Source organism: Oryctolagus cuniculus, chromosome 10, assembly GCF_964237555.1.
Source record: "Oryctolagus cuniculus chromosome 10, mOryCun1.1, whole genome shotgun sequence".
In the NCBI taxonomy this organism is placed as follows: Eukaryota; Metazoa; Chordata; class Mammalia; order Lagomorpha; family Leporidae; genus Oryctolagus; species Oryctolagus cuniculus.
In genome coordinates this window covers 103,223,525-103,237,475 of record NC_091441.1, presented here as the reverse complement: position 1 = coordinate 103,237,475, position 13,951 = coordinate 103,223,525, and the positions used below count along the sequence as shown (strand labels likewise).

General features: G+C 57.5%; 1 protein-coding gene across 7 annotated transcripts in view; it reads right to left on the bottom strand.

Annotated features, from left to right (window-relative positions):
- The window catches only part of LARS2 (leucyl-tRNA synthetase 2, mitochondrial), a 288,717-nt gene that overhangs the window by 14,965 nt on the left and 259,801 nt on the right, over nt 1-13,951 (bottom strand). For 6 of the 7 annotated variants that reach the window (XM_051851689.2, XM_051851691.2, XM_017343757.3 and 3 more), the window contains 5 exons: nt 10,615-10,715; nt 7,922-8,104; nt 6,340-6,509; nt 4,051-4,128; nt 3,344-3,455 (listed from right to left, as the gene is read on the bottom strand). In XM_051851689.2, the coding sequence (XP_051707649.2) occupies nt 3,344-3,455; nt 4,051-4,128; nt 6,340-6,509; nt 7,922-8,104; nt 10,615-10,715 (644 nt within the window). Of the gene's footprint in view, nt 1-2,532; nt 3,029-3,343; nt 3,456-4,050; nt 4,129-6,339; nt 6,510-7,921; nt 8,105-10,614; nt 10,716-13,951 lie in introns of all 7 variants that reach the window. The other variant, XR_007921592.2, reaches the window with a different exon arrangement.

The following is a 13,951-nucleotide window of genomic DNA, read 5'->3' as shown; positions in this document are numbered from 1 at the left end:
ATAAAAGCTAATAATAAAAATGATGTGCCAGTTATTACCAGGCAGAAACTATCACAGAAAAGGATTCTAGGGGCCAGCACTGTGGCATAGCAGACTAAGCCTCTGCCTGTGACGCTGGCATCCCTCATGGGCACCGGTTCAAGTCCTGGCTGCTCCACTTCTGATCCAGCTCCCTGCTAACAGCCTGGAAAAGCAACGGAAGATGGCCCAAGTGCTTGGGCCCCTGCACCTGTGTGGGAGACCACAAAGAATCTCCTGGCTCCTGGCTTCGGATGGGCACAGCTCCGGCCGTTGCAGCCAACTGGGGAGTGAACCAGTGGACACATCACACATCACACATCCCTTGTCCTGGCACGTCTGAGTGACTGTCACTTCTTGACCAATTACAGCTTTACTCTCGCTGAGGTCTGCCCTCCCAGACAGGTAAGACTGCTTCAGATACACAATGATGGCACTGTCCCCACCTTCTGACAGCATGACATCTATAGCGACTCCCTGCCTCCTTTCTCAAATCACCCAACCAAGGCCCAGATCTGCTACATAACAGGTCCTTCCTAACACCTGCTTCGACAGACGCCCCATGGTTCCCATGGCAACACACACACCCTGTTAAACTGCAGCTGTGTTCCTGGGGGTCAGAGATGCTGGTGCACAGAATTCCAGGTGAGACATTTGGTGCCTTGAACCAAAATCCTCGACTCTGAGAGCCCCTTGTGTCTCCACCACCCACCTGTGGCTGGGGACGTTCTTCAGTCTGAACTGAGGTCCCTGAGGGAGGCTTTTGGCTCCACACTTAACTGTCTTCCTAGGAGTGGGCTCCATGGTGGGCTTTTGGTTCTCTGGTGAGAACTCTGTTTAAGGAAACCTTTCGCTGACAGCTGATGCCTGCTTGCCCGAGGCTGTTTCTTGAGCACTGTCTGTGTACGGGAGAGGTCAGGGAGCGGCCCCAATTTAGAATTACAGTGATTATTTTGGGGGACTTTTGATATAAACACTTGAGAGGTTCCTTAGAACAAAAGGGATGGAGACACTGGTTGTCCAGCGGTATTTTCTTTCATTGGTATCATGAGTTTCTATGCCCAATTCCCACTCAAATGCCTCCCTTAATGATTCTTTAGACAGAGCTAATGCAAAACATGAGGAACTTAAACAACTGTCTCCCACGTGGAGCCACCTGAAACAGGCTCCAGTTCTCCCCACCCTTCCCCATCTCCTACACCTTCTCCTTAGGACTCGGTCCAAGCTCACCAAGTCCCTACAGCTGCCCCTCTTCCTCCCCATTCCGCCGCTCCTGTTTCTAAGCCATGTGAATTACCTCACTGTCACGTTACAAAGCCGCCCCTAGGAAAGGGCATCCCAGGCCTGACTGCTGCTTGGGTCTCAAGCTCTGGGACCCTGCACTTGTCCTGGACACATCTAGCCCAAGCCTCTCTGACCTCTACCAACTAAAATGCCTGTTGGACAGTAGGAATTGTAAAATCATGCTTAGAAAAGAGTAATTGGAAACACCCAGAACACTACCTGGGAGCCAGCGCTGTGGCATAGTGGGTTGAGCTGATGCCAGAATCCTGGTTCCTTTCAGATTTTATTTATTTATTTGAGAGGCAGAAGGAGAGACAGAGAGAAACGTCTTCCATCTGCTGGTTCACACCCACCCCAAATGGCTGCAACGGTCCAAGCTAAGCTGATCTGAAGCCTGAAGCCAGCAGCCAGGAGCCAGAAGCTTCTTCTGGGTCTCCCACGCAGGTATAGGGGCCCGATCACTTGGACCATCTTCTGCTGCTTTCCCAGGCTGTAGCAGAGAGCTGGATCAGAAGCGGAGCAGCTGGTACATCAACTGACGTCCAAACAGGATGCCGGCACTGCAGGCAGAGGCTTAGTCCACTATGCCACAGCGCCAGCCCCTGAGTGCCGGTTCTTTGGCTGCTACACTTCCGACAGTTTTCTGCTAATGCGCCTCAGAAAGCAGCAGAAGATGGACCAAGTACTTGGGCCGCTCTCATGCATAGGGGAGACCCGGATGGAGTTCCAGGCTCCTGGCTTTGGCCTGGCCCAGTCCCAGGTGATGTGGCCATTTGGGGAGTGAACTAGTAGACAGACGATCTCTCTCTTACTCTCTGTATCTCTCCCTCTCTCTCTATAAATCTGCATTTCAAATCAACGAATCACTTTTGTTAAAGAACGTGACTTAAGACAGAATGAACACACTTTGGTCCCTGAGATACATATCTTCAAGTGACAGCACACGCCTCCCCTGCGGCAGCGGGCTGGACCCTGCCTCGCGGTGTGGGCGGCCGCTGTCTCACAGCAGCCCAGCAGCACGCTTCTGCCCAGACTCACAAACACCCGACGGGGGCCTGGGCTCCTCACGCTCCTTCTTTGGTCTCACTGTGTTTTCTAAGTTCAAAGGTTTGCAGCCACGGCAAGTGAGCAGGTCTCCTCCTCCTCAAGGGCTGAGCAGCACTTCCCTTCTGAGGGGCACGTGCTGACGTCATCAACCCCGGCGGGAGACGGGGAGGTGGGCGGTCTCACCTTAGCCCCGGACAGAAGGGAACCGATGCTTCCTCCTCCCCTAAGGCTCTCCAGAGCAGTGCCGAGGGACTTCCAACTTCCTGCCATTCCTTCCATCGACAAGGGGCGCTGTTCCAGCTCGGAGGAAAGAAGCGAGGCTGGGGGCACGGGCGCTCCGTCAACCACAGCTGCTCCCCGTCTCCTGCAGCCCTGCGGCTGCTCACTCGTCTCCTCCTGTGACCCCCGATCTCCCCCGGCCAACATGTGCTTCCTCTCTGTGACACCACATCAGGACACGTAGGCAGGAGAGACCCGGAACCGCCACTATTTCTAGAACTATCTGAGGAGTCTCCCCCCACTCACGATCCGGCAGCAGCTTCACGACACAGCACTTTGCTACTTCCTGTACGTTGGACCCAACCCCAATTTCAGCACTTAGGTGAGGCCCTGGTTGCTCTCACGGTGCACAGAGTCCTAGGGGCTGGCCCGCAGGCTGGCAGTCCCGCCTCCTGTGGAGCTGAAAAGCAAGCATGTCGGCGAGAGGACTCACGGTATAAATTAGCTCCGTAATCAAATTTCAAGCGTCCTGCCTCCATCTGCAAAGTGGACCTGAACGAGAGCTTGCATCCGCAAAAACCCACAGAGTCGGACCCCGGGAGGCCAGTCACGAGAAGGAAGTCTGTGGTGACATCAGCAGTCACATCAGCCCGGGTGTGTGAGGTCTCGGAGTGCAGATGCCAAGTGAGGACATCGGAGTCCCTAGGAACGTTCACACCCAGGCCTGGGTACACCCTGGTAGGAGTGAGTGGTCACACGAGACCCCGCCACGTACCTGCCCAGAGCTCTGAGGCTATGTGCGGGGCCATCGGGGCGGCCATCACCACCAGGGCACCCAGGGCGTCCTCGAACTCAGGGCTGTGGTGCACGACGCTCTGCGAGGCTTGCTAGGGAAGACAAGAGAACAAGGTGGGTAGGCTCAGGGGTATGGCAGACACCTGCGTGAGAAAGGCCACTGGCACATCTGAGGTTCAGAGACGCGGAAGAACCCGCATTCCCCTCCATGCTTGCTGGGGCCAGGTGCTGACCCTGTTAAGTCAGAGCGTGAGCAACGGCAGCACTGCCCTTCTGAGTGACGGCCACGGCCTGGCCCTGCGCTGACATCTCCAGTGCTCAGGGGGCCTGTGGACCCCTTAACCACTCTGCTCTCGCCTTCCTGGGTGCTGCGGGCCCAGCAAAGAGCAGGGCATGAGTCTGGCCCTGGGTCTGTCACTGGTCAGCCGGGCCTGTCCTCCACCTCCTTGGGCCTTGCTGTCCGCATCTGGGAACACTGGGGAGGCTAGGATTGGACGGGCTATAAGGATCTTCCAGCACTAAAACCAGGCGTGGCTACGGAGAAAGTGCTTCCTGAAGTGAACAGGGCCTCACTGAGGACGGGGGACGCTGGGACCGCCCTCTGTCCCCAGGCTGGGACCCCGCAGGCCACCTCCCCGCAGCTCAGCCTCCCTCCCTTGCTACTGCGAGCAGGACCATGTGACTCACCATGAGGGCAGCGGTGAGCCCCATGAGCTGAGAAACCGCAGAATTCAGCGAGAGGTCCTCTGTGAAGTGGCCGGTCACCTACGGGTCAAAGTCGAATTATTCGCTTTAACATTTCTAGAAGCTTTCCACAAACAAAACTAGAATGACATGAAAGCAGCCAAAGGACTTATAAATGTATTCAGCATCTTGAATAATCACAGTTTCACTAGCAGAAAGATTGTTTAACTCAAAGTCAGCGCGGGGCTGGGCAGCGGTTCAGACCCTGCTGGGGAGGTCCATGTCCCCTGTTCAGTGGGCCTGGGTCTGAGTCCCTGCTCCGCCCTGAATTCCAGCCTCCTGCTAGTGCACACCCCGGGAGGCAGCAGTGACAGCTCACTCGTGTCCCTGACGACCACGTGGGAGCCTGGATGGAGCTCCTAGCTCCGGCTTTGGTCTGGCCCCGCCCTGGCTGTTGCTGGCATTTGAGGAGTGAACCAGTGTATTGGAAGATCTGCTGTCTTTGTCTCTCTTTCAAATAAGTGCAAAAATTAAAAGGTTCTTGTAAAAATGGGATTGTAAAAGATAAATTAAAAAATGAAAGCAATGTCAATGTTAATGCTGTATCCACTATTTTTTTTTAAGACTTATTTTATTTATTTGAAAGACAAAATTACACAGAGAGAAAGAGATCTTCCATCTGCTGGTTCATTCCCCAAATGGTCGCAATAGCTGGAGCTGGGCCAATCTGAAGCTAGGAGCTTCATCTGGGTCTCCCACGTGGGTGCAGGGACCCAAGGACTTGGGCCATCCTCTGCTGCTTTCCCAGGTGCATTAGCAGGGAGCTGGATCAGAAGTGGAGCAGCCAGGACTTGAACCGGCACCCATAGGGGATGCTGGCACTGCAGGGGCCACAGGGCCAGCCCCTGTGTCCACTGTTTACGAGTGTCCTTCTGGAACCATATCGAGTGTTGTGTTTCAGAAAACGGCACTAGTTACGTGACCAGGAGGCAAGCCGACGCCAAGGCAGGAGGCAACAGGAGGTGGGGTGCAGGGGTCACTCCTCCCCCACTGCGTGACTTGCATTCACGCTGCAGGTTGCTGGGAGGTCAGTCTCACATTGTGAAATGTAGGGTCGCTAAGATGACCTGCCAGCTTCCCTCTGTTGGTGTTTTTCATTTCTGACTGTGGGCAAGAACTGAGGAAACCGACACATCTTTAAGAAGTCAAGAGGTTCCAACTTGCTGGAATAAGCCGGTTCTATTATCTGACAGAACGGAAGAGTGAGCCAAACCCAGAGTCTGCGGCATGGGAGCAAGCCCTCAGGCACTGCTCCAGCCCCGGCGTCCAGCCTGGCGAGCTCGGTCCCGCCACACCCAGAGGGCACAGGCAACAGAAATAAAAGCTGATGCGGTTGTCACGTGGGACCATGCTGGCCCCAGGGCCACTTCAGGTCACACAAACCAGAGAGAAACGGCCTGCCACGCCACCAGGTGCAGGCCAGGCACTCAGAACCCACAGTCCAGGTAACCAGAGTCACCACAACTTAACAAAGGAAGACATCAGCAAAAAAGCTGGGGTCTTGGAGCCCCTTTAGAAAATGCCTTCAGTGGCGGACATGTGGCCACCCCATGTCCCACGTCAGAGGGCCTGGCTTCCATGCCCAGCCCCAGCTCCTGTCTGCAGCCTTCTGCTAGTGCACACCATGGGAGGCAGCCGTGATGGCTCATTTGTGTGCCTGCCAACCATGCGAGAGACTCGACAGAGTTCCTAGCTCCTGGCTTTGGTCTGGCCCAGCCCTGCAATAATGCACACAGATACTATATCAAGAAAGGGAGAGGGCTGAGCACCAGGGAGCGTGGATTTTGGTCTCTGCTCAGGCCCTCACTGGCTGTGTGGCTTTCACAGATAGTTCACCTCTCTGGGCCTCATCTCTGCCTCGATCTATAAAACGAGGGGGCTATGGAGGACAGTCTCAATGCCCCCTGTAACACTCAGCTCCCGCGAGCAGTGTGCCGTGCGTGAGCCTGGACTTGGTTAGGCTGGCGGGTGTTCGGCACGGAAACCTGGGATGCGGGCATCTGCGTGAGGTCAGGATGACAGACGGGTGACCTCCCTGCAGGGCGTCTCCCACGGGCACCTCTTCCTGCGGCTGTGTGTCCACTGCTGCTCCCCTCTGCGTCCACTGGGTAACACGCCCACAGCGACAGGGTCAGTCAGTCCCGGCAGGCGGGGCCATGCGATGGGGGAAGCAGAAGACTCAAAATGGCTACCCCGGGGACGTGGGCCTCGCAGACCCGCGGAGGCTCTGACCTGAGAGATGACGGCGTTCTTGTACTCCCACAGCCTCCGGGCCTCGGCTTTCTGCTCCTGACTCAGCAGCTGCGGCTGCGGCGCCTTCCCAGAAGTCCTGGCCTCGATGAAGCGGGTGGCCAAGGCCCACAGGCGCTGCTGCCATCTCAGCACCCCGGGGAGGGCGTCGGCTGAGCAGTGAGAGGAAGAGAAAGGGCGCACGTGAGAACCAGTGCTCTGCACACACCGCAGGCGAGCCGAGCGCCTGGGAACGGATGAGGCAGGAGCTGTGCCCCGGGGTCTGAGCAGGGTCAGGAAGGCTCCCCCCGCCCCTTGGCTGCTCGTGACTCCACCACTGCACTGCCCACGGGGCCGGCACTGTGGTGTGGCCGATTAAGCCACTCCCAGGTACACCCATATCCCGTATCCAAGTGCCAGGGATGGAGTCCCACCCCCGCTTCTGCTCCAGCTCCCTGTTCTTGCACCTGGGAGGCATCAGATGATGGCCCACGGACGTAAGCCCCTGCCACCTTTGTGGGAGACAAGGATGGAGCTCCTGGCTCCTGGCTTTGGAGCCTTGGCCACTGAGCCATTCAAGGAATGAACCAATGGATGGAAGGTCTCTGTCTCTCGCACTTTTTCTCTTCCTTTCAAATAAATACATGAATGAGTGTCACCCACTGACTGTCTGGGGCCTGCAGCGAGACTGGTGGCCGCATGGAGACGTGCACCAGTGTACCAGCGCCCCGATGCAGGGAGCTGGCTACGGCAGCACTGCGGCAGAGGTGTGGTGCACTACGTGGGGGCAGTTCCTGAGCTCACGTGGGCACGTGCCCTAAGACCACCCTGTCCCGGTCAGCTACGTGTGCCCTCTGTCTCCAACACGTCCGCCAAATCCAGCTGTTACTCTGAGCTGCAGAAGCTAAACGGCTTCACCCTGGTTCCCCGGAGGCTCTGGCCACCGGGGTGGGCGTTCTTGAGCCTGGATGCACAGCAGAACCTTTTGGGGCACTCTTCCCACAAGTCCCAGGAAACCAGGCACTGGGTTTCTCCTTCCCACGGCAGCACGCGGGGAAGCTCCCATGGTTGGCGGGGGGATGCATGGTGGCTGGACAGTGCATTGTAGGACAGCCAGCTCCCCGAGCTCATCTCTCTTCTCATCACTGGCGATCCGGACAACTTCAGAGGGACGTATGTGGGGTTGGCGGGGTGGCTGAGGGGCCGCAGGGATGCTGGGCCAGGCCCACGTAGGGTGGGCCAGCGCAGTGGGGGAGGATAGCCCTGGTCTAGAGCATCCCTCTCAGAGCGGCCCTACAGGAGACTGGCCCAGGGAGTGGCACGGAAGCGTCTGTCTCCCGGGAAAGGGTCCGCACCCCGTCAGTCCAGAGCCTGTCCAGGCAGATTCCCGGGCCGCTGCCTGGAGGCCGTGCCGGCAGCTCGTGGTGGGCACTGGGAACCTGCATTTGCAGCGAGTCCCTGGATGCCCCGAGGCCCCCGTGCACCGGCAGGGAGACAGCGATGGGACCCTCTCCCTTTCCTTCCCCAGCTCGCTCGGGGCTCAGGGCAGGTCCCTGGGGAAGCAGGCCAGGAAGCCGTGACTCACTCTTCACGTCCCATAAGATGTCCTTCTCCGGAGGGGCGGCGAACAGGAGGTAGAGCCGGATGGTGTCGAGGCCGTACTGCTGCACCACCTCCTCAGGGTCCACGCCATTGTGTCTCGACTTGCTCATCTTCTCCCACGTCACCTCCACCTGTGCTCTGGTCCTCGCATGCACAGGCACAGAACCTGGATGCCAGCGCAACACACAGGGCTGGTGTGGGCGACTGGGAACCACTTGTGCAGGCCCACGGGCGAGAAGGCCGGGCTGGGTGGACACCCGCAGGAGCCCACTTGGAGGGTGGCACCCGCTCACCTCCCACACTGCTCCCCTCCCCCAAGCTACAGAATCCTTTTGATTTTCACATCAATGGGGCCACCTCCTTCCTTTCATGAATATGTGGAACCGTTAAAATGGCATGTGTCACCATTTCCTACAAAATAAATCCCTCCTTGGGACAGGCGCTGTGGCACAGCAGGTAAAGCCACCGCCTGCAGTGCCAGCATCCCATATAGGCACTGGTTGGAGTCCCGGTTGCTCTACTTCCGATCCAGCTCTCTGCTGTGGCCTGGGAAAGCAGTGGAAGATGGCCCAAGTCCTTGGGCCCCTGCACCCACGTGGGAGACCCGGAATAAACTCGTGGCTTCGGATTGTAGCCATTTGGGGAGTGAAACAGCAGATGGAAGACTTCTGTCTCTTTCTCTCTCTGCCTCTGCCTCTCAGTAACTCTGCCTTTCAAATAAATAAATAAATAAATCTTTGTAAAAAAGACAGTGAGAAAGTGTGCTGCTGTTTTCCTGGTGGATTTGGGGTGCCCTAGGGCAGGGGTGGCTGACGGGTCAGTGTCTCCAGGCCACAGAGCCTGAGTGGCCACTACCCTCACACCCTGCTCCCCCACTGCTGACCGTGGACTGCCAGGGCTCATGCTAAATGAGGCGGTCTCTTGGTGGTGCCGGCTATGCAGGCCCACCCACAGCCTGCTGGTCTAGAGGGTGTTGCTGGGAGGCCTTCACTGGCCACGTCTGGACGAAGACAGCTTGTTGCAGGCCGGTGGAAGGGGCGGGCAGGATGCCGGCTACCGAGGCTGGGCCTCCTTCTCAGGAAGGGGACTGGAGAGACACAGCAGGGCCACCAGCTCGTGAGGATCGGGTGAGGCCTGCCACTGGGCTACCCCAGGTCACCCTGCAGACTGAAAGCCGGGGCGTGCAGAATCCAAGTCTCGCAGAAGAGGGAGGAACAGAGGTGTGGGGGAGAGAGAGAGAGGAGAGAGGAGTGGCCGGAGACTGCCATGGGCCCTGGGCCTGGCTGTCTTTCCCACGACTGCATTTGGTGATGCCCCTCTGACCCGTGTGTCAAACCCACCTTTGGGTAGACTCCTGTTCCTTCCAACCAAATAATTCCTGGCTCCAGGAGAAACCAAACTCCCAGGGGACCAAGGCAGCCCCCTTAAGGCCAACTGCCTGGCCCAGGGGAGGTGCACCCTCCAGCAGACGGAGGCCTGCCCTGTGGGTCTGAGCAATGGGCAAATCCGCATGGCAAGGCAGAAGACGTTCAGAGCAGTGGCTGGCTCGTGGCATCAGAGCAGAGGGAGACAGCAGTCCTGGGCCACCTGTACCCCAGCCTGGGGAGACTCTGGGACCCCTGCCCTGCACCCCGACTCACTGGGAAGGTCTGGCCTTTTGTGCACTGTTGTGCACACTGGGGAAAAATTGACTTTCTGGACGGAGCTGAGAAGTTAGAAAAATGTACTCTTTTGTGGCAAGTGTGGCCTGCAAATGGAGGCTTTGATAGACAGCTGGATTTCAGGCCCTGCTCCTCTCCTTGCCTGGGCGCCTTTGGGCAGTGCCCAAACTGGACAGCTATCCACAGGCAGCCCCGCCCTGCAACGCACGCAGCCCTGCAGTGAGCTCCGTCCCTCTCTGGGCTGTGCTACGGAAGCACCACTCGTTTCTGCTTCTCCGCTTCGTTTTTCTCGTGGGCCACGCTGAGGCCATTCTCACCCCCACATGCGACCGCCTCAACAGGTAACCCCGTCCACGGCTTCCAGCAAACCGGCTCTCCAGTGCTGGGCGTGGGAGGGGCTGCTGGGTGCACAGTTTCTCCCTGAATGCAATGGCCGGGGCTGCGCCCATGTCGGGCCCTTCCCATGTTCTCACAGGTCTGCTACGTCATTTGTGGGTCTGCGTGCGGGGTGCACGTGACACGTCCTCATCGCGCCCTGCAGATAGCTGGCGGGGAGGGACCATCTCCGCGGAACAGGCTGGGAGAGCTGGGGACAGAGGGGCGCCCAGGGCAAGCAGGGAGAGGCTCTGTGCGAGGAGGTGCGTGGTGGGCGGTGGGAGGCGGGAGGGTGGTGGCCCTGAGTGTGTGGGCAAACCCTGGGAGCAGCCCAGTCTCCCAAGAACGTCTTTGGAGTCCCAGGGTTCTGTTCTTGAGGCACGGGCTGGGTTGGGGAGGAGCCCCATGGATGCGGTGCCACACCCCAGTGAGAACCCTGTGTGGGGTCCCGGGCAGGGGAGCAGCCAGCCAGTTGCAGGAGCAGCCCGCAGCTGGCACAGGCCCAGAGCATGTGCAGGCCCCCGGGGCCCTCTCCCAGGCTCCCCACCCAGCCAGGGCCTAGTGCCCTGCGTGTTAACAGCTCTGCGGCCTGGCTGGAGTCTCTGTGAGACAGGGACCAGACGGGAGGGACTGTTCGTACCTGTGAGATCGACTTCCTCCCTCTGCAGGTACTGTCCAGACGGCAGGCGGAACGTCTGGCCCTTGATAAGGCCTTGGGCCAGCAGCTTTCGGAATGGCTCTCTGGGGGAAAGAAAGCAGAGAAAGGAAGCTGACGGGCGGGGGCACAGTGCTTCCAGCGCAATACACGAACCTTACCCCGAGGGGCTCAGGCAAACAGGAGCTGCCCCAGGCCACCTGAACAAACAGCTCCTTACAAACCAGCAACACAAACACTAAGCCACATCAGCAGCTGTGACCTGCAGACCTACTTCCCACAGTGGCGAGGTGAGCGCAAGTTTACCTGAAGAGCGGAGTCTTCCGCCCACGGTCTCACAGGCAGCCGCCTCCCGCACGAGCAGCAGGACGGGACCCTCTCCCTGCGCCCACAGCCCCTGGGAGTATGTGCACAGTCTCAGGCACCGTGTCTCTCCCTGCACAAGGCTTTCGGCTTTTCTCCCTCCTCCCTCACGGTGAGAACATGGCTTGGGTCACTTAAACTTTTTTTTTTTTCCTTTTATTTACTTGACAGGCAGAGAGAGAGAGAGAGGGAAGGAGGGAGAGATGTATCTCCCCTAAATGCCTGCAACAGCTGGGGCTGCACCAGGCTGTAGGTGGGAGCCAGGAGCTCAGCCTGGGTCTCCCACATGGGTGTCAGGGACACAATTCTTGAGCCACCACCTGCTCCTCCCAGGATGTGTGTTCGCAGGAGCAGAGCTGAGACTCACATCAGGCACTCTGATATGGGATGCCTGCCCCAGTCACGCATAAGAGACATTTTTAAAGAGAATGGCTTTGGGACAGAAGGTAGGAGGGAATAATCTAGATGAGTTGGATGATTAAAGTCAGCAGCATTCATTCTCAAGAAGGGGCTGGCGAAGAAACAAAAGGAACTGCGTGCTTGCATTTTCTCAAGTGGCGCAACAGCACCACCCACTGGGAGCAGACAGAATTGCAACCACCACGAATGCAGTCCAGCTGTTCTGCCTAAAGTTGCACTGCTCTGGCTTCATCTTTTAAAGAGAACTGCTGGATGCAGAGTCGCAGAATGCAGACATGAATGAGAGGTGTAGATCCAGCACCCAGACCAATCAGAAGGTGACCAACCTGGGGAAGTCTCCTCCTGTCCACTGCGAGACATGGGCACCTTGTAGCCTGAGTGCTTGCCCCCGTCTCAAAGCCCTACTTGGAAGCACTTCCACATGAGGTCTCAAGGGCAGTCTGCATAGGACGCTGCCCCCAGAAGGGCAGGGACCCTCTCCCCAAACAGCAGTGTGCCTAAACCAAGGCCTGCTGCTGAGGGTCTTCCTCCGTGGACAGCACGACCGTCGCTGGGATCCTCACCGACAAACACATAAACATCGCCAATGCAGAGGACAGCACACGCTGGTTCAGTCCCACTGCCCTCGGAGGTCTGCTGTGTGGCACAGCACCCGAGAGCACGGAGCTCTCCTGGGATTTTATCACACACTTGGTCACTGAGTGCCGGCCACGTGCCTGGTGACGGGCTGCACGGTGGGGAATTCGCTGATGGCCAAAGCAGCCCCCGCCCTCAGGAGCCAGCCCCTTTGCTCTCACTGAACTGAACGAGCAATGGGTGGAGGCGAAGAAAGGGTGTGGCCCCTTCCATGGCCAGGCCTCCTCTCCTGTTCCTCTCCCAAACAGCCCCAGTTCCGGTGCGCTCAGAGAAGCAGGGGAGAAATCCCTGTGGACAGGACCTGCGGGGGCGAGTGGGAGTGGACCTCTGACAGCCACCACTCTGCGGACTGCAGACTGCAGGGACCCTCCCAGCCCAGGGAAGCCGGGGTCCCTCTGAGTTACACCACAGAGCACGCCCCCGTGGCTGTCTCCCACCACGGGAGAGAGGAGGAGGCCTCCCTCCTCCTGCGAGCGCGGGGTGGCCGAGTGGGGCCATTCCCCCACTGCCCTCCCACCCCAGTGCTGCCGGCCAGGAGGCAGGGCGGCCGCACGCTGACGCCACCCCACACCCCAGAACCAACAGGCGGCTCAGGCCATCTCCTAGAAATGACTGCTTATTCCTACCATGCGCTTACTTAATCAGTGGCAAGCCGTCTGGAAAAAGTCAGCAATGCATTAAACTAACAGAGTCGTCTAAGTTCGTCACCCAGAGATAACCGACGCTAACAGGTTGGCGAGACTTTTTCCAGCTGCTTCTCTTGCTTTGTGGATGAGCACGTGAGTGTGTGGAGTACAGATGGGGACAAACTCCGCCTACAACCGTGCGTGCTGTCTTTCCCACTTCCCTTTACCTGAGATGTGCTGCCCCGTGTTATTAAACATTCTCTGTGGTTTAAATGCAAGGAGCTGACACGGGTCCTCCGCGCCACGAGCCACACTCCATTCGCGCCTCCTCAACGTCCTGAGCGCTTGTTTGCTCCAATTTCTCAGCTACGTGAAGTGACACCTACGCAGGCATCTTGGTGATAAACATGCTTTTCTGACGATTTCCTTAGGGCAGATTTCCACAAGTGCAGTTAGTGTGTCCAAAAATGAGTATTTTCAAGCCTCTCTCTATGTATTGCCAGCCTGCCTAGAAACATTATTCCCAATGACTTCGGCACCAGAGGAGAACGCAGCTCTCCTCGGAGCTTCCTGGCTGCGTGCGAGGTGGCTTCTCACTGCTGATTCACCTGCGTTTCCTGGACAGCCAGTGAGGGAAGCATTTTAGAGTATGATTATTGATCATTTGTATACCTTCTCCTGTGAACACCCTGGAGACCTTTGGAAAGTTCACACTGCAAACCCAACCACGTAGGCGATGCAAGGCATGTCTGGGACTCTTAGAAACCAGGAAAGGGCGGGGCTGGTGTTGTGGCGTGGTGGGTAAAAGCCACCGCCTGTGATGCCGGCATCCCTTATGAGAGCTTATTTGTGTCCTGGCTGCTCCACTTCCCATCCAGGTCCCTGCTAATGGCCTGAGAAGAGCAGCAGAGAATGGCCCAAGCGCTTGAGCCCCTGCTACCTAACCTGGGAGACCAGGATGAAGCTCCTGGCTCCAGCCTGGCCCAGCCCCAGCCCCAGCCATTGTGGCCATCTGGGGAGTGAACCAGCACATGGAAGATCTCTCTCTCTCTCTCTCTCACTCTGCCTTTCAAATAAATAAATTAAATAAACAAATAAATCTTTATTTTTTTTAAATGTCCTTTCCAGGACTTTAGTCTCTTTAGGGAGGGGAACATGGAATGGAATCTTACTGCTCTGGAAGGAATTTAAAAACCAAAGTAGCTGCACACAGCTGCTCCACAGAGTTGACCAGAACTTACTTTTCGGAAGCTCCACAACTTAGAAATAGACGTCTG